The sequence below is a fragment of the Plasmodium brasilianum genome, chromosome 10 (genome assembly GCF_023973825.1).
Source record: "Plasmodium brasilianum strain Bolivian I chromosome 10, whole genome shotgun sequence".
NCBI classification, from domain to species: domain Eukaryota; phylum Apicomplexa; class Aconoidasida; order Haemosporida; family Plasmodiidae; genus Plasmodium; species Plasmodium brasilianum.
The window spans coordinates 639359-664136 of record NC_090123.1 but is presented as its reverse complement, the minus strand read 5'-3'; the positions used below and the strand labels follow the sequence as shown (position 1 = coordinate 664136).

General features: G+C 24.7%; 5 protein-coding genes across 5 annotated transcripts; 3 read left to right on the top strand and 2 right to left on the bottom strand.

The window, feature by feature from the left end:
- Positions 1–686: 686 nt before the first annotated feature.
- On the top strand, positions 687–2705 carry MKS88_003200 (zinc finger protein; the record flags this gene model as incomplete). The annotated part of the gene is made up of 1 exon (XM_067216271.1): positions 687–2705. The coding sequence occupies one exon, from the start codon at positions 687–689 to the stop codon at positions 2703–2705; it is 2019 nt and encodes a 672-aa protein (XP_067072935.1).
- Positions 2706–7845: 5140 nt separating this feature from the next.
- On the top strand, positions 7846–8667 carry MKS88_003199 (FoP domain-containing protein; the record flags this gene model as incomplete). The annotated part of the gene is made up of 2 exons (XM_067216270.1): positions 7846–8103; positions 8533–8667. 2 exons carry the CDS (start codon positions 7846–7848, stop codon positions 8665–8667), a joined length of 393 nt encoding a protein of 130 aa, XP_067072934.1.
- Positions 8668–10680: 2013 nt separating this feature from the next.
- Positions 10681–15034, bottom strand: MKS88_003198 (EELM2 domain-containing protein; the record flags this gene model as incomplete). Its single annotated transcript, XM_067216269.1, has 2 exons — positions 10681–11300; positions 11509–15034. 2 exons carry the CDS (start codon positions 15032–15034, stop codon positions 10681–10683), a joined length of 4146 nt encoding a protein of 1381 aa, XP_067072933.1.
- Positions 15035–20161: 5127 nt separating this feature from the next.
- Positions 20162–21979, bottom strand: MKS88_003197 (uncharacterized protein; the record flags this gene model as incomplete). Its single annotated transcript, XM_067216268.1, has 1 exon — positions 20162–21979. The coding sequence occupies one exon, from the start codon at positions 21977–21979 to the stop codon at positions 20162–20164; it is 1818 nt and encodes a 605-aa protein (XP_067072932.1).
- A 1458-nt stretch (positions 21980–23437) lies between these two features.
- Positions 23438–24778, top strand: MKS88_003196 (40S ribosomal protein S9; the record flags this gene model as incomplete). Its single annotated transcript, XM_067216266.1, has 3 exons — positions 23438–23500; positions 23855–23922; positions 24340–24778. The coding sequence occupies 3 exons, from the start codon at positions 23438–23440 to the stop codon at positions 24776–24778; spliced, it is 570 nt and encodes a 189-aa protein (XP_067072931.1).

Below are 24778 nucleotides of genomic sequence, written 5' to 3'. Positions count from 1 at the left end.
CATTAAAAATTAGCCAATTTTTAAACATGCCCACGCATCACGTGCATGTACGCACATATATATGTACCACTTCCATATGAATACAAGCGTGTACTACTCCTTTCTTTTCTTTCGTTAACGTGCTCTCTATATTTGTTAAGTATAATACACATTTACGTAAAACCCCAGTTTCACAAAACAGTAAAGCCAATTAAGAGGATAGATTTTCCTTTACCTTAACTGTTCATAACTTTTTGGTACATTTTTTCAAATTTTATGTGTTTCCTATTTATTGTGAATTATTCGTTATGACTTAGTAGTAATGAAATCTATAAATAAAGAAATGAATACATATTTTTTAGTTGTGTATTAGTATGTATTGTGGATGATATATGTGAATATTAGTTGTAGCAGAAAATTTTGTTTTCGCGCTGTTCCTTTCTTTTAATTCAATTCTACTATATATCATATCATTTCTTTGTACCATATGTAACTGCGTTTTATTATTATATATTGAACAACAATGTAATATCTATTTATGCGACATTATTTTATTATATTTTATATTTTTTTTTTTTTTTTTCCTATTTAATTTTACTTTTACTTCCCCGTTTCAACTATCTTGCTCAATTACTTCTTGCCCCTTTTTCGACGAACAAATGAAAATATAAAAAAAAAAAAAAAAAATTTAGCACGTGTTGTAAAAGATGAGTAATCCCGTTGAGGAAAATGAAAGTGTTGGGAGGGATATAGCAACAAGTGAGGTAAAACTTGTAACAGAAGAACTTATTGACGTAAATAAAAAATTTGTAAATGAAGAAGAAGAGGAGTATATAAAAGATAGTAAAAGGTATTTATATGATGAAGTGTCTTACATAAATAGAATCAATACATTTAAAATATGGGTAAGAAAACCTACACATTTGTGTTCACTTATTTTAGCTAGAAATGGTTTTATATGTGAAAGTGAGTGTGTTATAAAGTGTGAAATGTGCAAATGTAAATATGTGTATGAAAAAAATACTTATTCAATGTATACAAGAATAAATGATTTGTGTTTATTGCACTTAGACAACTGTCCATGGAAAAATAAAATCATGGATTTATCTGTCTTTAAACTTGATGATAAATCATTAAGTAGACAAAAAATTTTGGAAGAATATGAAAATAACACTAAGTTGATAAAAAGTTCTTTAGTTAAAATACCACTAATAAATATTAAAAAAACTATCAACGATTTAATACTTATTGTTAAAAAACATCTAGATGATGATATATCAAAAAAGAAATTTTTAATCTTTAATTCTCATGTAGAATTTTTTAAAAAACATTTTATTCAAATTTTTTTAAATAATAAAAGTGTCATTGATGAAGGGATAGAAAAAATTAAAAAAAATTATAAACATCTCGAAAAGAACATAATAGATATGAATTACTTAAATAATTTACATTTTGATCTATTTGATGTTACCAATTATATTAATATTTTATCCGACGACGAATATTCTACTTCATTACTAATCGATGAAAAGGAAGATATTAATATGTATTATAAAATAGTAAACAAAATGAAAAACTATAATTACGAACATGTTAATATATTTAAAATAATTGCTTTACTAGGTTGGACTTGTAAAGATAATCCATATCACAGCAAAAAGTACTCATCACATATTCTTTTGTGTAGGTATTGTTACAGAGAAGTGGACATTTCAAATTATTCCTTCTTGTCTAGTACAGATAACGAACTACATCTATTTAAGGATTACGACGCAGATAAAGCAAAAGACATTATGGAAGATTTAGAAAATAAGAAGCGCCACCGGAAGGAGCGGCGGGAAAATGCAAATGCTCATGGGATGAACGTCATGCAGCGAATTTTCAACTTAATAAGTGGTTATGTTGACAAGGGGGGTGAAAGCGCTATAGAGGATGGCAAAGAAGAGGATGGAAAAGAGGAGGATGGCAAAGAAGAGGATGGAAAAGAAGAGGATGGAAAAGAGGAGGATGGCAAAGAAGAGGATGGAAAAGAAGAGGATGGAGAAAAAGAAGATGGAGAAAAAGAAGATGGAGAAAAAGAAGATGGAGAAAAAGAAGATGGAGAAAAAGAGGATGGTCAAGAAGAGGGTGGAAACAAGGCGGGTGCCGTAAAGGACGATGACGACAGAGTGGATAACGGAAAAGAAGCTGCCCCTAGGGATGATAGCACAATAAGTGAAATGGAAAATCAAAGGTTAACCAAAGATACAGAAAGTTCTCTCAAATGGACATTAAAACATTTTTTTCTTCCAAAAAAACGTAGTAAAAATTTGAAAGAGAATGAAGAAGATAGTAATACTTCGCTTAGTAAAAATGATATGGTTGCTAATAATAAAATAGAGGCTAACTGTTCAGAATATAAATTGTATAAAGTTAAACTTTCTTTAAAAGATTCAATGAGCAAACTTTTTTTAGAAATTTGTAGTTATATGGACGATGACAAATTTTTTATTAAAACTTTATATGACTACTATACTTTAACTACTCCTCCAATGGAGTATATCAATGATGAAGGCAATACAAATAAAGAAAAAAAGTGCTACTACATTCGTCCGTTTAATGCTATTGAAAATCATAGAATATATTGCCCTTACATAACAGAAGATTTGTATGCCTTTTCAAAAATTACCAAACTACTTTTCGAATTACTTATGTCCGAATTTGAGAGGAAGTTCGAGTTCAAGTGAACAGGTGGGACGCACCCTATCTCACTCCCTTTTACACCTATTGAAAATAAAATATATTAGAAAAATGCGTATTTGCGTAGCGAACCGTATCAATTGGATTACCTCGTTTTTTTGCTAATTTCTACTATTCTTTTTTTCGTTCTGTTTCTATTTTTTTCTTGTTTTTTTCGCATTTTTTTTATACTATTTTCTCGTTTGTTCCCCCTTTTTTTCAATTATACCAATTTGAACGTTTAACTTTATTATAATACACACGAGTTTTTTTTAAAATTAGCTACCCTATCATCCACGAAGAATAAATGATCAAATGTGTACATTTATTATATGTTTGAGTGATTCGCGAACATATATGCATAAACATGCATATAGTTGTATACGTCTACATTTGTTGTATATAAAAAGCTACATTAGTGCGTAGCTAGTATTGTGGCCTTGTGAGAAATAGCTGTATATAATTTTTTGCTAAAATGCATTTTACACGCGACAGAGCTATACAAGGTATAGTATATATGTATGTATAAATATATATATATATATATATATATATAGAGAGAGAGAGAGAGAGAGAGACATATATACAATTAAAAATGGGCCCGCTTCTTATTTTATCAGGACGGCTTTTATATATAAATGTTCAATCTAAGTATAGTAATCGTTGTGATATGAAACTATCTGGTCCTAAAATTTCATATGACAGTAAAGAGTAACATACATAATTTTATATAATAATAGGATAATAAAATATGCATTAAAAAAGAAGTGCAAGGGAAGTACAACGGTGATAACTGTAATGCACCTAGTATATATCATACTATCTTAATTATTCAAACTTCTCCGACTTATTTATATTTGCGAGTTAAATTATAAAACATTATTTTGAATAGGCTACGCAAGTTTTGTAAGCATTTCAAATTCACATGCTTCAAATACCAAAAATGTAAACAGGAAATTCAACTTTTCATAGTTCTCTCTGAGCGAATATTTTTCACACTGCAAATACGCATAAATATATAAATATATATATATAAATTATAAATATAAACATATATACAAATAAATAAATATTTGTTTATATATGCAAGGTCCCTAATTACGCAAGTTCTGGTATGTAAAACATACGTTTAACAATAGCTTTTATAAAAGCAGCGTAATAGAGACCCCCAATGATCACAAATATTACTTTGTACATACATATACATAGATATATATATTTATATATACATAGATATATATATTTATATATACATAGATATATATATTTATATATACATATATATATACATATATATATACATATATACGTACACGTTCTTATATATGCTGCTTATTGAAGAGCTTCATTTTCATGTTTTTAAATGGAAGAGATTTTGACGAATAGAAAGTGGTCGCTAACGGAAGAAAACATATTTACATATATTGTACATATATATATATATATATATATATGTATATCAATATATATGTAACAATTTTATACATACAATGGCATTTTTTATTCCCTTAATTTTTCCCATTATTTTACGTACAACATATATATATATATATAATATGCTAAGATCAGTTTACTTTTTTATTACATTTTATATATATATTTCATTTTATATTTTTTCATCCTTTTTTGTTAAACATGCGCATGTACGACAAAAAAAAAAAAAGAAAGTTTAAAAAAAAAAAAAAAATCCATAACTGAACAAACGAAAAAAAAAAAAGAAAAGAACTTATTTTACTAAATTAATGTTATTATTATGTAACTTGTTAAAAAAAATATAAATTTTGTATACATATATTGTACGTATACTTTTATATATGACTGAATAATAGTAAAAAAGAAAATTAAAAGTTTCTTTTACGAATAAGTCGGTAATATATTTTTTTAAAATTATATATATCACATATCAAGGAGCAATATATTAAATAAAAAAATATATATAAATAAAAATATAAATATATATATATATATATATATATATATAAAATGAAATAACAGTTTTAAAATTGAGGAAGCTATATTTTTTTATATACAATCCTTCATTCATTTGTATTTTTAACTTTTATTTTTTTAGGAAACACTTTAAAAGTTAAAAATAAATTATACTATTATATGATATTATGAACAAAAAAAATTATATGTATAATAACCGTACATAGCATATTTATATATTATACATAAATATAATATATATTTATATATATATATATATATATATTAAACAAATATATTATTTACATTTCACTATTATATTGTACATTTTTTATGGTAACTTTACTAAGTACAAATTATTTTAATATGAGTAAAATTTTAGTTGCTGTTGTTTTTTTATTGAGCTAAGAATAAATATATAAAACAAAATATACATACTATACATATAAATAAATAAATTTATATGTATATACATATGTATATACATATGTATTTATATTCATATACATACGTACAAAATATAAAAATTTGACGTTGATATTTAGCATAATAAAAGTTTTTAAATCATTGTATATATACATTGTTAATGTTATCTTGTAAAATTGTTAGAGACCATATACTACAGCACAAAATAAACAAACACGAAGATTTTATTTAAGGGGGATAGCAGAAAATACTTAAGCAGACTTATATGTATTTATGTATTTGAAAATATATGAAAATACAAATACACATATGTACTCAATAATATAAGTGGCAAACATTATAAGCTAACGAAGAACAAGGGTATAAGTGTATTCAAAAAAGGAAAAATAAGACGAAATAAAACAAAATAAAGCAAAATTAAATAAAATTAAAACAAAATTAAAACAAAATTAAAACAAAATTAAAACAAAATTAAAATAAAATTAAAGCAACAATTATCCTTAGTTCAGACAGTGAAGGAGAAAAAATAAACGGTATAAACCGCATATATTTTCCGTTTTTCCTTTATCTTACAAATTGTATTATATACATATATACGTATATTCTCCAGTTAACACACAAGCACAAATACACAAGTAGTAACAATGGCAAAAATGGAAAGGAAAAAATTCGAAGGAAGAAGCAAAGATGGAAAAGCAAAAACACGAAAAGCAGGATTTTCAAAATATTCTTATCAACCAAGTAGAGGTGTGTGAAAAAAAAAAAAAAAAAAAAAAAAAAAAAAAAAAAAAGCCAAATTTGAATTATTACCATTTAATATTTTATGTAATGCAAATTGTGAAGAAGCTTCATTAGGAAAAAAATGAATTGTACATTTAAAAATACAGTGCAAAAATGTCTATATAGATATATACGTATATATATATATATATATGTGCGTGTGTATTTATATATATTGTTATATACGTACGTACTAATGGAGATAAAGGCTACATATTCAGATTAATAGACATTTAAAAAAAATATTTTGATGATGAAAGGAGTTAATTAAAGCAACAGTATTATAGTTGTAAAAACCAAGTAGATGGATGATATGCAGGATTTCTCACCTCGCATTTATCCATTCTGTCGTTGTATCACATATTGTTTTATTAGTATATATATATATATATATATATATATTTAAATATTGAAAAATCACCGTCATATTATAAGAATAATAAATATTTCGGCATGTGTACAAAATGTGTGAGCCGTTACAGTTATATATGGAAGTTAATACGTGTTAAATTCAATTTTATATGAAAAATTGCTACTGTGTAATTACTTGGTATTTAAGATATATAAAATGGAAATGTAACTCTTAGAAAAGCTACACATACACACAAAAATATTTATGATTTGTTGTAAATATATTTATGGGTATACTTATGAATATATTTATTAATATATTTATAAATATTATAAATTAATAAGGAAAAAAGTGTATGCGGAATTTAATTTTGTATATTTGTTGCATAAATAATAAGATAAATATCGAATTATTTGAAGGAGTGAAGATTTTTTTTTTTTTTTTCCACTACTATTTTTGTAACAAAATTTTAATCAAATTATACCCGAATTATTCAAATGTTATGAGCACCTATTTATTTTGTACCTTTGTTTTATTTGTACAGTTTGAATATTATTAATACTAATACATTTATCATTATTAATATTATTATTATGAGTAATACTATTATTATGACCAATATTATTATTATGACAAGTATTATTATTATGACAAGTATTATTAATACATATTTATTTATTTTTTTTTTTTTTTTGCACTTGTGTGTGTATTGAGATATTTTTTTTTATAATTACAAAGAGGGAGGGTGTTGGTTGATTCGTAAGAAGATGGAAATGAAAAAAATGGGGAATTTATCATTTTTTTGCCAAAATACAATATGTATATATATATGTATAATAAATATGAGGACATAAATATTTTCTTTGTTGTATGTCGGGGAGCAGAAAAATTGCATACTTTTAAGGAAGTCAAAAGACCATACATATACTATACGCATACAATTAATTTTCTGTTGATGGGGAGTTAACGAATGCTTAATATATTTTTATCAAATTTTGTGCTTCATAAATAATATATTCTTTTAATTCCAAAAGTTTCCTTTTTTTGTTTATTATGCCCATTTTGCGCATTTCTCACATTTCGTATATCCTTTGTATTTACACATATATGATGATGTTGTAGTTGAGCGCTGTCAGATAAAAGTGAAAGGAAAAAAAAAGAGTGCACATTATTCCATTGTTACGAGTTATACTTTTGTACTGTGTCATATTTATATTGTGTTATGGATTATGGCTTTATATTAATCAGGAGAGTGCTGAAACATTTGCAGAAAAAAATAAAATAATAAAATAAAATAAAATAAAAAAAAAAAAAGAAAATTGAAAAAAAAACAATCGCGTTATGGCAGATTAACAGGAAAAAGTGCAGAAAATTGGTCGAGAACGAAAGCTCATACATATATATAATATGTATTATGCTTTTGTCCTTTTTTTTTTTTTTTTTTTTTTTTTTAAATAAATGGCTTTTTTTTTCTTTTTTTTTTTTTTGTTTTATTAATTCTCTTGTTCCTTTGTTTCATCTTTTTTCCATACAGTTTTGCTTTAAATATTCCAAAATAAATTTTATTTACAGGTAAAATATTTAAATTTACACCACAAAAAAAAAAATTAGACGTACGAAAACATATTTATAAGCCATACGGACGTAGCAATTTATCTATGATGAATAGAAAATATTATAAAAGAGGTGGGGGTAATACATATTTTTCGAAAAACAAGAGAAAATTAGCAAACAAATTTCAAGATAATAGAGCATTTGGAAACTCTGGTGGTGGATATGATATATATTCGAGAAAATCAAAAGGAAATAATTTTAGAAACAGGAGAAGCAATTTTAGAAGTGGTAAAAGGAGAAATTTCACCTTTAAGAAAACTCAAAATTTACATGACAAAATTGGAAAATTAACTTCAAAGGCATTGGTATATTTTTTAAAAGAAAAAAAAAATTTAGTTTTATGCATGTACTTTTTGTGAATTATGAAAGAGTGGAGAACGCAAAATGAAAAATGGAGCACGCAAATTTTTTTTTTTTTTTACGATATTTTTTAAAATAATTTGGGAAAAAGTATACATATATATATACACAAGTGTGTGCACATGTATGGAAGTACGTACATACATATATATATATATATATATATATATAAGCATAACACTTGTGCTCTTCCCGGATATATAACATACATTGACATTGTTGCACTTGAAGGACACAATTGATCAGTTTTACATTTCTCGATCTTTTAAGACCTTTTAATTTATTTATTCCTAATTTATTCCGTATTTACTACGTAGTTAATTATTATTTTTTTTTTTTTTTTTGTTTACCCTAAATGCCTCTTAACAATACAGGATGACGAATTAGATAATTATATGGGTTCAAGTAACGTAAAAACAAGATTAGATAACGACCTAGATTCATACTTTAAGAACAATCAAGTGGTACAAGTAGACATGAACAGTGGGTTTAATAAAATAGCTGAATGAGCTTCTTTCATATTAGTGAACAAATAATAGGAGTAGGAATAGGAATAGTAACAACAGTATTAGTAATAATAATTATAAACGAGTTAGTGAACTGTATAAAATAAGAAGGCGTAATGAAATAAATTCATATTTTAAAATAAATTCCTAATTTTACGAATTTATTTTGAGGGCCGTAAATACATAAATATATATGCATCTATACACGCACTGATACGTGCACTTACACATGCATTGATACATGTATTTATACATGTATATATTATGCATATCGTGCATCTATGCATTAATATTGCCGTTATTTATGGGAATAATGAATATCAGCAGTATAGCATATTATGTCATGTATTGTGTATTATATTTTTAATTTTTTTATTTATACATATATATATTATATATATATATATATATATATATATATATATATATATATATATATACATATTTAACCATATTTTTAATTAATTTTTGAGTGTTTATCTTTTAGTAAAAAGGGGAAAAAATTGCCCTTACAATATATACATGATATACACTCAAAAAAATAGCACACTTTTAGCACACATACAAAAATATATTATAATTTAAAAGATGCAAATACAAACTTAACTACATACATATATACATACATACATACATACATACATACATACATATATATATAACCATTATATGCCAAATTAAATAAAATGAAATGCCTTATCATGCTTAATCACGCTGTATCATATTTTTAATCTTAGAACAAAGCGCAAACAAAAAAAAAAAAAAAAAAAAAAGACAATAAACAGAAAAAAAAAAATATAAATATTCGTCAAAATCTTTGCGCAAATTTTTAAATACGGTTTTGCAAACATATACACATACATTGCATACATATATATGTTGTATATATTTGCGTTGTAACATGTAGCAAATATTTGTTTTTTATATCCTCTAAGCTTTCACCATGCTACAGCAATATATTTTTTTTTTATTAACAAAATAAACTTAAAGAAAATACCAAGAAGTTAATAATTTTTTTTGTGGAGGAAATTGAAAAAAATAATATTAACTGTTAAAAAGTATTTTATGATTTTAAAAAAAAAAAATAAACTTTAAAACTTCATAAGGTACAGTATGCATTTAAGTACTATGCATATATAAGCATTTTTCATATTTGTATTATGTATTTATATATATATTGCATGTTAAGTATATTATATATGAGTTGCAGTTGTGAAAGAATAGCTTTATTTTTAAAATATTTAAAAAAAAAAAATGTGAAAACATACTTCAATGGGAATTAAGAAATAGGTTTAAAATGGTGTAACATATATATATATAATATATATATACAGAAGGCGTAAATCTATCAAGATATATATATATATATATATATATAAAATGGAGAAAGAAAAAAAAAATAAGGTATAAATAATTTTAAAAAGAAATGTTATAAAATCAAATAAAAACAAAAAAAAAATAAAAAAAAAAAAAACTATAAAAAGGTAAAAATATTAAATGTATAAATTAAAATTCTATTATATAAAGAAATTTTATCGTAATTCGGTATTTTTACCTACATATAATAAGAAAAGGAATAACTAAAAAATTTCATTTTATTTTTCTTTTACTATTTATCATAAATATATGGGGAAATTCCAGAAAAAGAAAAAAAATATAAATTTACTATATATATATAAACATTTCTTTTAGCATAATAATACAAGGTAACGTTAATTTGAGTCCCGAATTTATTAGTACAGTATATAACATGAATTATGCTAACTCTACCAGTATGTTTTGACCGTGTACGTGTGTATGTGTGTACATACGCATGCGGTAAACATAGACGAGTGCCTGAAATGCGCTCACAAATATCGTAGCTACTCAGTTTTTTTTGTGCTAACTTTTCCTTCATAATTTTTCGCTCTTCAAATTTAATTTTTTTTAAAAATAATTTCCATGTAAATTACATATACTACTGTTGAGCAAAAATATAGTAGGTACATTTTCAAGAGTATTTTTTTTTTTTTTCTGTTATCTTAAATGATAACCACTGTTATGATGTCTTTTGGACAGATATGTCCTTATGGTTAATGGAGATGGGAATGGGTTTTTCGAAATATGCTCCCTTTTGTCTTTGGGTTTCCATTTATTTTGATATTTTCTAGTAGGTGGATCCATAATTTTTCGAAAAGAAAATTCGGATGATTTCATAATACTTATAGCTTTATATGGATCATAATTTGCATAATGTAATAATTTATATGCATATTCAGGTGAAAATGGTACCCATTCATCTATGTTTGATTTCCAACTTTTTGCACACTCCTGTACATATGCTGATAATTCAATTTCATTCTTTACACATTTGTGATAACCTCTGTTCTTCATACATTTCTCTCTTACTCTTTCTAGCATTAGAGGAGAATATACTAATGTAGCTTCCCCAACTCGACAGTGACAAGGTAAACCTGAACAGGACAGGCAAAACTGATCATTTGATTCTTCATTTGTCTCATAATTTTTATACATCAATTCTGAGCGACATAAAAAGAAGTTTGGTAATTTGGGCACTTGATAATTATTTCCGACATTTATTTTACTACTTTCTTTGGATCCTTCTTCCGTAACTCTTTTTTTTCTTTTTTTTTGTTCTAAAAAAGTGAGGGGAAAAAACAAAAAAAAAAAAAAAAAAAAAAAAAAAAAAGGCATTAGGTAGTGAACAGGCAATAAATAAAATTGCACACGGATGAATTAAAACATTCTTTTAAAAAATGCAGTCCAACATGTAAACATATACACTAGTGTACAAGTACATATAAGTCACATATATACATACATATGCATAATGTATAAATGTACCCGGCTCATCTTGCGGTTCAATGTATCTTTCATTATAACGCGAGGAATAATTGTTTGCGGAATTGTTAATATTATTAACATAATCAGTGGCATTTTCATTAGCATATGTATCATCTCCCCTACTGTTCTGCTTATTAAAATGAGATCCGGAAGAATTTTTAATTTTTTGATGAATTGTAAGTTCTGAATTTTCATTTGATGCATTATTATCTTTTCTTTCATTATTGTGTGTAACATAGGTATTAACATTTGTTGTATTTCCATATTTTGCGTTACTATTTTTATTTATACTTTTTAAAATATTCGCATTAACATTAATTTTGTTAAATGCTTTTCTGTGCTTTTTACCTCTGTTGCCTTTTAATTTTGCAGTACCTTTTCCATTTACCATCTTTTCGTTTGTTTTTACACACGTAGTTAATAATTTATACACACTCCCCTCGTTTACATCAGCGCTGTTGTTGATTTTAGCATTATCGTAGTTACTATTAGCATTATCGTAGCTACTATTAGCATTATCGTAGCTACTATTAGCATTATCGTACCTATTATTAGCATTATCGTACCTATTATTAGCATTATCATAGCTACTATTAGCATTATCATGGCTACTATTAGCATTATCGTACCTATTATTCTCATTCGTGTTGTTATTATTAGCATCATCGTAGCTATTATTCTCATTCGTGTTGTTATTTTTTGCATTACCATTGTTAATATTTCCATTATAATTATTATAAATGTTGTAATCATTATTTTTCTGATTAGCAAAATTTTCCTTATAATTATCAAAATTACTCCTACTGTTGTTGTTTCCACTACTATTGTAATTACCATAATTATTATAATTTTTATAATTGTTATAACAATGTACACTCTTGTTCTCCTCTTCAGTGTTATTGCTTTCAATGTTATCACTGTTGTTATTATCATTGATTGTGTTATTCAAGTAGTTATTGTCAATGGTATTATTATTATTGCTACTCCTACTACTCGTAATATTCTTGTTACAACTGCTACCATGGTTATTTGTAATGGTACCTGTAGTTCCAGCTGTAGTTGTATTACTAACTCTATTAATATTTTCGTTTTCTACAGTGGTCAAATCTGAATGTTTTCTCCTTCTTCTACCAAGTACCCCTACATTATTTGGCGTCACTTGTTTCGTTGAATAACTTTTAATCATTTTATTTGTACTTGCCCTTTTTTCACTTATAACACTGGATTTGTTCAGATTTCGTAGAACCCTACCCCCCTTAATATTATGGTTACTACTGCTGTTGTTATTGATGTTGTTGTTATTGCTGTTGTTGTTATTGCTGCTGTAATTATTGCTGCTATAATTATTGCTGCTATAATTATTGCTGCTATAATTATTGCTGCTATAATTATTGCTGCTTTTATTATTGATGCTTTTATTATTGATGCTTTTATTATTGATGCTTTTATTATTGATGCTTTTATTATTGATGCTTTTATTATTGATGCTTTTATTATTGATGCTTTTATTACTGATGCTTTTATTATTGCTGCTTTTATTATTGCTGCTGTAATTATTGCTGCTGTAATTATTGCTGCTGTTATTATTACTGCAATGGTTATAATTACTACTATTATAGTTGCTACTGTTATGATTAATATTATTATAATTATTACTTCTATCTTCACATGGAATTATGTTGTTATAAACATTGTCGACCATATGTGACTTCCCCTCCTCTTCCTCTATATCCCTGTGAAGTTGTTCAATCGATTCATTAAGTATTTCGATATTTTCTTTATTGCTTGTTAAACGTAAGTCATGATGATGATCATTATAATATTCTTTGTCATTGTTATTTATACTGATCACTTTTTCAATTCTTTTATATTTTTTTTCCTCTTCTTTCTTTATTTTGTAATAACCATTACTATTACTATAATTATTATTGTAATTACTACTATTATACTTATTGTTACTACTATTATAATTAATGTTACTACTATTATACTTATTGCTATTACTATTATAATTATTGTTACTACTATTATAATAATAATTATTATTACAGTTGTTATTATTACTATAACTACTATTTTTATTATTACTGTTGTTACTTTCACTTATCTTTCCACCTTCTCTTTTTCTTTCTAAATTTTCAAGCTCCTCGAGCTCCTTTATTTGTTCTTCTATTTGTTCATTTTTTTCGACATCCCTAATATTATTAATTATTTCTATATGATCAAACTCACTAATAGTATTATTATTGTAATCGTTTATTTTATCATCTTCTTCTCTAACTATTATTTCTTTCTCTTTATTATTAATGTTATAGTTCATTTTTAATTCTTTCCTTCCTTCTTTTGCAACTACGAAATCTGTATCTTCTTTCTCCCTCCTCTTCCTCTTCTTCTTACTATAGCAAATGTTACTTCCGTTATTGCCACTTATATTACCACTGATATTGCCGCAAATATTACTGTTGTTATTACTATTACTACTATTAGCTATGTTATTACTATTACTACTACTAGCTATGTTATTACTATTACTACTACTAGCTATGTTATTACTATTACTACTACTGATGTTATTACTATTACTACTATTGATTTTATTATTAGTACTACTATTGATTTTATTATTAATACTACTACTAATGTTATTACTAGTACTACTACTGATGTTATTACTATTACTACTATTGATTTTATTATTAGTACTACTATTGATTTTATTATTAGTACTACTATTGATTTTATTATTAATACTACTACTAATGTTATTACTAGTACTACTACTGATGTTATTAATATTACTACTGTTACTGATGTTATTACTATTACTGCTTCCACCTAAGTTATTACTATTACTATTACTACTACTAGCTATGTTATTACTATTACTGCTTCCACCTAAGTTATTACTATTACTACTACTAGCTATGTTATTACTATTACTGCTTCCGCCTAAGTTATTACTATTACCACCGATATTGCCACCACTACAGTCTATATTATTACAAATGCTATCCCTTTTGCTATGTTTCCTTTCCTTATTCCACGCTTTTTCACACGTGTCCAATACTAGATCACTTTGTCCGTATGATTCAGTTTCTTTTTCTTTCTTTTTTTTAATATTATATTTTTTCTTTATAATAATTTCTTCTTTCTTTTTATTAGTAACAGCTTTCACTTCACTACAGTATTTCTTTTTTTTCTCTTGTTTTTCCTTTTTCAATAATTCATTAATTTCATGTATGTTATTATTTTGGATACTATTCAAATCTTTTAGTTTTATAAATAAACCAAAATCAAGAGAATTACTTAAATCATCTTTAAGATTTTGCAAATTATTTTCAATATTTTTTTTATGTAATACTTCTTCTTTTCCTTCTCCCTCTTCGCTGTTACTATTCTCCTCCTTCTTATTTTTTATATTTCCTTCTGATATATTCGTAGTAGTATACACTCTTTTAGTACTTACTGATCTAGTTATAACATAATCATTTATTTTATTTCCTTCGGTTGAAGTGTAAAAAACCATTATATATATTTCGTGGCGAATTTATCAAGCATAAAAAAAAAAAAAAAAAAAAAAAAAAAAAAAACTGGCAGGTACAAAATGAAGTAAATAAAAAAAAAAAATGGGGTGTGGCAATATTAAAAATATATTAGGAGAAATAAATATAATACTATATTTAACGTTATAAAAATATTTAAATATAATATGGTTATAAAAAATTGAAAATAAAAATAAAAAATATTACAAAATTTTGGAATAAATAATGTGTGATTTAAAAATATGGGGAAAATAAATATAAGAAAATAAAGCAAGACGTAATAAGCATAAAAAAAAAAAAAAAAAAAAAATTGAATATTAACACTGATAGGAGTGAAATAAATGAAATAACATGAAAATGTAAAACATAGAACGTAGAACATAAAGCATAGAACATAAAACAGAAACGCGAAAAGCTAAAAGCTAAATGTAGAGTGCGAAAAATGGTTAATTAAAAAGAGGAAAAATTACGTTTCCATATTTTTCTCTTTTCATCATAAAAAAATGACGCTACAATTTTTAAAAAAATGAAAAATGCTATAAAAGGTATAAAAAGGTGTAAAAAGGTATAAAAAAAGATTAAGGAAAAATATTATAAAAAAAAAATGGGGAAATAAATAAAACGATAGGATAATATGTACAATGCAAATTAAAATATGTACGTGAAGATTTCCCATAAGTATGTATACATATATATATATATATATATATATATAAGCGCATTCATATATGCGTATCTATATATGCATACTTATATATGCGTAATTATATATATATATTTACATCTTCGTATATATGCCTTGGTGTAAAGCTGTCTAAATATATATCATATATTATATATATATTATTTCTACTTAATGGAAAGCAGTCTAATTTTAATTAGTGTGATAAAATATAAAAAAAGAATAACTGAAACAAAAAAAAAAAAAAAAAAAAAAAAATACATAAAAATAAAACAAGTAACATGTTTAAAAATTTAAACATATTTATATCAAATTAATTTGAAAGATCTATTTATGAAGTGTTACCTACTACCGTATACTTTCAGATAAAATTCGCAAAAATAAAATATAAGCGTAATATATAAACTTATATATATATCCGTATTCATCCGTAAACATATATATTTAAGTTAATATATATAAAAAAAAAAAAAAATTTCGAATCACGAAATTTAAGTATTAAAAAATTATGTAATACTTTTAATATATATATATATATATATATATACATAAGTACAAAATATCACAAACGTTATATATGTATATTCACTGGAACATGTAAGAATAATATATAAATATATACTTCACAATAATTTTACGAAATTTTTCTTTTTTCCCCTTATAAATGGTAATTTATATAATATATACATATATATACCTTCCCCCCCCTTCTGAGTGTTTTTTTTTTTTTTTTTTTACATTTTATATTTATTATATATATTTTTATAAAGAATATGAAACTATCTAGATAATTAATATAATGTAAGAATAAATCTTTTTTTTTTCTTTTTTTTTTTTTTTTTGGCAGAATAAGGAAAAAGACGACTTTATTATTCCGTTATATTTTTCACTCTTTAAATGAAACCATAATACATATTAAAAAAATTTAATATGAAAATCTTAAGCTCTCTACATATAATAATATATATACATATGTATTTATTTATATAAATGTATTCACGTATTTATATATATATTATATATTTTATATATTTAAAAATAAGCAACGGGGGAAATATTTAAAAAAAATTTGAAAAATGTATTTAAATATATATATATATATGTATATATATATGTATATGTACGTATATTTATGTTTTACTGCATTATTAAATCCATGGTAAATTATATACATGGGTGGGGGAAATAAAAAAATAAAATTATATGAAGTATGTATACAATTTTACATGTATTTTTGTATACGTATAAAAAAATATAAAAGTATTTGTTCTTAAAAATACCGAAATAATAATAATAATAATAAAATGTTCTTACTTTTTTGAGCATTTAAGTATTAGCAAAACGTAAGATGAAAAAACTACATGTTAAGATGAGTTATATTCATCAATTATTTTTAAACCCTTTTTCTATGGTTTAATAAAAATGGTAAGAATAAACGCTTAAAAAGAAAATTAAAACCCACCTAAATCTAACGTATATAAGTATACGTATAAATATGTAAGAAAAAATAACTAAACGTGAAAATTTATGGTGCTAAAATATAAATTAAAAATTTTAAATAATAAATTGTATATTAAAATTTATTTTTTACTATTGCCTGGTTATATGCAATTGATACAAAAATGTAATCATGAATACATAAAATTAATAAAATTTTAATGACCTCACTAAAAAGAAATATGAATAAACAAAAATACATGATAATGATGTACGAATGTAGAAATAAATATACACATGTTAAAAGCTATCTTTTTTCGTCCCTAGTGCTTGTTACTGATAATGTAAATGTTATTCTATTGTTCGCATTCTCTATTTTAAAGGCTATTAATATAAATATGTAATATATATATATGTACAATATATTATGTACATATATATAAACATATATGTAAACATATATGTAAACATATATAGAGAATTATAATATGATGCAGACGTTCATACATTATATATGTATGCATATATATGTGTTTTTTTTTATGTATCATATATATATGTTTATCTGTATGAAATAGCGCCTCCTCTATTTTTTGCCATATATGTATTATATATATATATATTTAAGTACATTTGCGTTAGTTGCAAAAATGTAAAATTTTTAAGAAATAAAAAAAAAAAAAAAAAAAAAAAAAAATACAATACAGTAAAATAGAACGTTAATCTAGAAATAAACTCAACTTTTTTTTCGAAGATTAAAAAAAAAAAAAAAATACTCGTACGGAAGTATAAATTTCATGATATATTTTTTTTTACCCAAAAAATTTGATACTGCTGCTAGTGATGAGATATACATATATATATATACTAATAATTAATGCACTTACATATATATGCGAATAATTTTTAACAACAAATTTTAAAGGATAATAAAAATGTAATATTTCGTCCATATAATTTTGATACTTCAATGTCACACATAATGGAGAGGCAGAAATTACTACTATCACTTCAAAGATTTAATGAATTTTAATTTTGTTATTAATAGTAATCCTAACATATATTTGTCTTTTGTGAATTATGTTGTATTATTACGGCTCAATTTTTTTATTTTCTCAATTTTGTATTTGGCTATCTCGTCATTTTTATATTTTGTTATCTCGTCAATTTAGTACTTGATAATATGGGCATTTTTGTACTTGATAATATGGGCATTTTTGTACTTGATAATATCAGCAATTTTCTATTCTGTAAATTTTCAATATTATGTTTTTTACCATATATTTTTTTAAATGTACTATATTCTTTTGATATTATTTACATCGCTCTCTAATTGGAATTGTGAAGTTCTGATATTCATTAAAAAAGTCATTTTTGTTCTTTTTCATGGCTATGGCGTTTTTATTATTAATTATTTGGGGTACTTTATCGCTTACATTATTAACATAAAACCCCTATTATATTTTCTTTATTTTTTCCTCATCTTTTCTACATTTTTTCCATATATTTTTTTGTATTCTCTATTTTTATTTTTTTTATTTTTTTTTGATAATATTATAATATATTCAAGTACTATTATTATTTCTAGCAGAATAGCTGGTATTTGCATCTGCGATCCCTTTATTGTTATATTCATTACTACACCAGCCTATGTTCTAACGTTTGCTCATTTTTTTTTTTTTTTAATAAATTAAAAGAACAAATGGATCATTTTTAATTTTTGAAAGTATCATAATAAAGGAAGCCCCTTTATTTTATTTTGTATTTTGTTCACCTTATATATTTTTTACTTTATATTTTTAATTGAGGAGGTTATGTTTTCAAATTGAAAAAAAAGAGAACAAATAGAACAGCTGAAAAAGGTCAAGTACCCTACGTAACGTACAACTTGTTTACAAATTACGAATAACAAATTAAAGTAGACAATAACATAAATAAACGTAGTGTTTGTGTGCAATTTTATTTTACTCTCTCATATTTATGAAAAGAACAAAAATTGACGATGGTAAAGTATTTTTTGTATCATATCTTTTGACTGTTTTTATGGTTCTTAACGCGCATGAAATTTATTTATTCTCAAAATTTTTAGTTTTGGAAAATTTATCTCTTCTCTCTGTTTTACTTTTAATACAATTTCTTTTTTTGATCCTTAGTCGAAGATGTTTGCAAAAGTGATGCATAGAGTGTTACAACTCATGTTTTGTTCTGTTTTGTTTTGTTTATATTTTTTATTTTCTTTTACTCTGCTTTGTTTTATTTCTTTTTTTTCTTCTTAACGTGAACGAACAAAAGCATCCAGTTGATGTACCTTCCGATCATCCCCCCACATACTAATAACATGCTTACATTCTTGTAGTGACTACTGCATACCCACTTGACCATGAATATATTTGTACATATATATATCCATAAGAACCTCTTCTGCCAGAATAATTTTTTTTTTTTTTTAATTTAAATTCTTAAAAGAAAATATTCATTCATTGTAGATTAATTAATATATACACGCATTCTGCTTGGTAAAATTATAATATTTGTATACATACGGAAGGAAGTGCAATGTAATAATACGAAAAAAATAAAATAAATAAGATAAAAATAATAAAATAATATTTGAAATAAGCATAACAGATTATAAAATTAAATTAGCAAAAATATGTAATAACTTTAAAATATGCACAACAAATGAGAGAATTTTAATGTACGTGAAAAATGAAATAACTGAAAAATAGGCAAAAATATTAACAAAAAAAAAATATATATATATTAAAAAAGGTCACTCAAAATTTTTAACAAAGGAAAACTTCCTATGATATACCATGATAAATATATAACTATACCTATGTTCATTTATGCATTCGTTGCTATCGCGGTTGATACTGTCGAGGGTAATTCCACTCCTAAGCTCCAATATGCTTTTTATATGTCCACTTTATATATACACTTTATTTTCCTCTCACTCTTCCCTCTCCTTCCTTTTTTCTCCCCCCCCCTTTTAAATGTAAGTAAAATCTCCTTCGTTATCACTCTCGCTATAGTCTTCTGTTGCTATAACAAACGTTTTCCTATCATAGGTGTTTTCCTTCCTAGTATCTACAAGAATTTTTCTTTTCAAAGAAGAGTTAATTAAGGACGTTTCTAAACGAAGTAACTTCGATCTTATTTGTTCAACTAGGTAATCAAAAGCTACCTTAGAATATGAAAAAGTTTGCTTAATCATAAATAATTTTAGTGGTAACGTAGTATGGTATATACTACACCAAGCGTTATATATAATAGGATTCCATATTATTTCGCTACTTAACAACATTAGAAAACTTTGATAAAATGAATCACTAATAATATAAAGAGATGATAATAATGAAAATAATGTAAATGCATTCATAAAATATGGCTGATCTATAAATTTATTAATTAACAGAGTTATAAAATTGCAATTTTTATATATATAATCAAATGTTATATTAAACTTTTTAAAATATATATTTTTTAATATATCCTTATTATTTCTTCTAATATCATTTAATGCATTAATAGAAATTAAAAAATTCTTATCTTTTATTTTTCTGGGCTTAAGCATTACTGTACCTTCAGGGAGGTCCAGATAAACAAAGCACTTCAGTGGCTTCTCCTTTTTGTTGATATAAAAGTCCCACCACATGCCATCACAGGTACCACAACTAACGTTGTTAATATCGCTACTTTGGTTAGTATAACTATAATCACTACTATCACCTCCCTGTGTTTGCTTTTCTCTTTTTTCAAAGATTTTTTTCATGCTTATAAGTTCATTCGCTAGTTTTACAAGCTGCCGATTAATGTACCTTTCAATATGGGGGGGCCTCAAGTGCGGACAGCATCTTTCACTACTGTTATGATGGGAACTATTTCCATTGGTATTACTTCCATTGGTATTACTTCCATTGGTATTAATTCCATTTGTATTACTTCCATTTGTATTACTTCCATTTGTATTACTTCCATTTGTATTACTTCCATTTGTATTACTTCCATTTGTATTACTTCCATTTGTATTACTTCCATTTGTATTACTTCCATTTGTATTACTTCCATTTGTATTACTTCCATTTGTATTACTTCCATTTGTATTACTTCCATTTGTATTACTTCTATTTGTATTACTTCCATTTGTATTACTTCCATTGGTATTAATTCCATTTGTATTACTTCCATTGGTATTACTTCCATTGGTATTACTTCCATTGGTATTACTTCCATTGGTATTACTTCCATTGGTATTACTTCCATTGGTATTACTTCCATTGGTATTAATTCCATTTGTATTACTTCCATTTCTCATTGTTCCACCTTCCCCATCCTCCTTCTTTTCGGAGTTCACGAGGCCCTCATATAACAAATTGCCACTCTTCAAATGAAAAAGGTAGCATTTTGTAAATCTGTGTGCCCCTTTAAAAGGGACTATTAACTCATTTAAACAGTCATTATTAATATTTACGTTCGTTAATACGCTAGAATCCTTTTCATCTAAGAGAATTACATTATGATTTATGGAAAGTATACTAATTAATTTATTTCCAAAGTCTTTATTATAATTAAAAAAATGATTGACGTTTTTCTCTTTTTTCAAAAAGAATAATTTATGTGTTAAATTCTTTTTGCGTTGAATAATACCATACACATTATTATTTCTATTCTTTCCATTCTCAGCAACTGTGTGTACTTTTTTGTAATAATAATGTAGTGAGCTTTTTGCTATTTTTAATTTACAAAAAAAAAAAAAAAAGGGAATTAAAACCAACAGAATGACACTATTATTTGGATATATAATCATAGCAAAGCTTTTTCTCTTGGTCACTTTATCCCTATCACTTTGTTGCTTTACACTTTCTCTTTATTTTATTTTTAAATATATGTTTTTTTTTTTTCTTGCGTGTTCATAATTTTTTTCACGAAAGGAATGAAATTTACCTCAATTTTGTAAAAAAAAAAAAAAAAAGGAAACAAAATAATATAAAACAAAGAGGTGAGCGTAAAAAATTTACATTTGCGATTTACAATTTTTTTGTTTTTCTTACCCTTTTTCTCAAAATTGTTCTTGTGAAACTCACTTGGTGAACATACAGAGTTAAAAGGACTAAAATTAAAAGGATAATAACTCTTTAAAAAAAAAATTAAGTGCACATATATGTATGCATGTATATTTATACACATATGTACGTACCAACCCATCATAAAGTCAATTTTTTACACCATGATTCGGAAATAGTGATAGTACGAATATAGAGTGATCAAAAGGGAGAAGAACAGGAAATATACAGAAAAAAAAAAAAAAAATAACAGCCTTAAGATAAAATAAGAAAAAAATTATAGAGTATTCTTAATTTTAATATAATGTATATTTCTTAAAATAGAAAACGCTAAATCTTTGACTTCTTAAATAGTAATCGTATTTCACGTAAGATTTGGTGTTTTATTTTTGTATGCTTATTCTTTAAATATGCAACTTTTCACTAGTACCAAAAATAACAAATACTATTCATACTATATATGTATATATGTATATATATATATATATATATATATTAATGCATGTATAGATAAAATATTTAGCTCCCCTTACACTTATTCATTAATATATATAAGCAGTTCGGTGCGTACAAATTTGACACGGAAGCAAAAAATAGCGTTCAATTTTTATCCCATATATTATATATTATATACCTAATGTACATTTTATGAGCAAATAAAAATTAAGTACACCTTGTACTCATATATATATATATATACATATAACATGTTCGTATTATATTTAAGTACATGTATATATAACATGTTTATATATTATGTATACTACCAATTGAACTTCCCAAATATGCACAACAGTTTTTTGAAGCTTCTAATTTGCAAAGAAAAAAAATAAAAATATAAAATATATTGAAGCAAAAATATAGGTTGCAGAAGAAAAAAAAAAAAAATTGTAAATATTGCAAAAATTGTAAATATTGCAAAAATTGTAAATATTGCAAAAATTGTAAATATTGCAAAAATTGTAAATATTGCAAAAATTGTAAATATTGCAAAAATTGTAAATATTGCAAAAATTGTAAATATTATAAAAATCGTGAAAGTTCTGAGAAGGATCAGAAGTTTCAATAAGAGCAAAATTTATAATATAAAGATAACAAATTATAAAACAATAGAAAAGAGAAAAAAAAGAAAAGAGAAAAACATACGTTTTTAGTACCTGAAATTGCATATAATTACATTTTAGAAAATTAAAAAATAGAAGATGCCAAAGAGTTACAGAAATTATTCCAAAACTGCAAGAAACCCAAAGCGTCCCTTTGAGAAAGTAAAAAAAAAAAAAAAAAAAAACACTTAAACATATGCATACGTACGCATATATGTATGTATGTATGTATTATGTACATATTTCCATTTATTTTATCCCATATATTATAAATTATGTTAACACCTCCTGTACGAGCTTTTTGCTATTACGTGTACCGTATTCCATTCGTAGTGTTTTCATTGCCCCCTTTTTTATAATTCATTTTATCCTAAATGAGGCGGAATGTAATCCGTACATATATATATAGATAGTTATAGACATATATATATTCTTATTGGGGGACCTTTTTTTTCTTTTTTTTTTTCACGTATCAAATATGTTATTCATTCTCCTAATCTTATCTTATCACCGTAGGAACGTTTAGATCAGGAACTGAAATTAATCGGGGAGTATGGTCTTAAGAACAAGAGAGAAATATGGAGGTATGTATTTTAATAAATATAGTATAGAGTTGTTTCCTATTTTGTTTATTTTTTCTTCTCTATATTAATAATTATGAAATATAATATATTATTAACAGTAGATAAATAGCCACACTCTTGATACTGTGTAGCATGGTAAAATGTTTAATATTACGGTTACACGTTCATTTTTCCTCTTTTACAACGTGGTATAATGTGCCAGCAAATTAGCCATTTTTAGATGCACATTTGTTTTATATTGAAATTTTGATGAATATTGAGATGAATATTGAGATGAATATTGAGATGAATATTGAGATGAAAATTGAAATTAAAATTGAAATTAAAATTAAATTTTCTTTATTTTTTTCCAAATTTTTTTTCGTATTTTTTTCTTTACATCTTTTCGTTTTTCATTTCTTTTTTTTTTTTTTACAGAGTTCAGTACTTACTGGCCAAGATCCGTTCAGCAGCAAGGTATTTATTAACATTAGAAGAGAAAAGCCCGAAAAGAATTTTCCAAGGAGAGGCATTATTAAGAAGAATGGTACGTCAAGGATTATTAGGTGAGAATGAAGAAAAGTTAGATTATGTGTTAGGATTGACTTTACCCAAGTTATTAGAAAGACGACTGCAAACAAAAGTATTTAAACTGGGATTAGCAAAATCTGTACATCATGCTAGGGTATTAATTAGACAAAGACATATAAGAGTTGGTAAACAAATGGTAGACATTCCATCTTTCTTAGTACGTGTGGACTCAGAAAAACACATCGACTTTTCGACGACTTCACCTTATGGGGGTGGTAGACCTGGAAGGGTTAAGAGAAAATCTCTGAGAAACCAAAAAGAGAAAAATGAGGGCGAAGGAGAATAA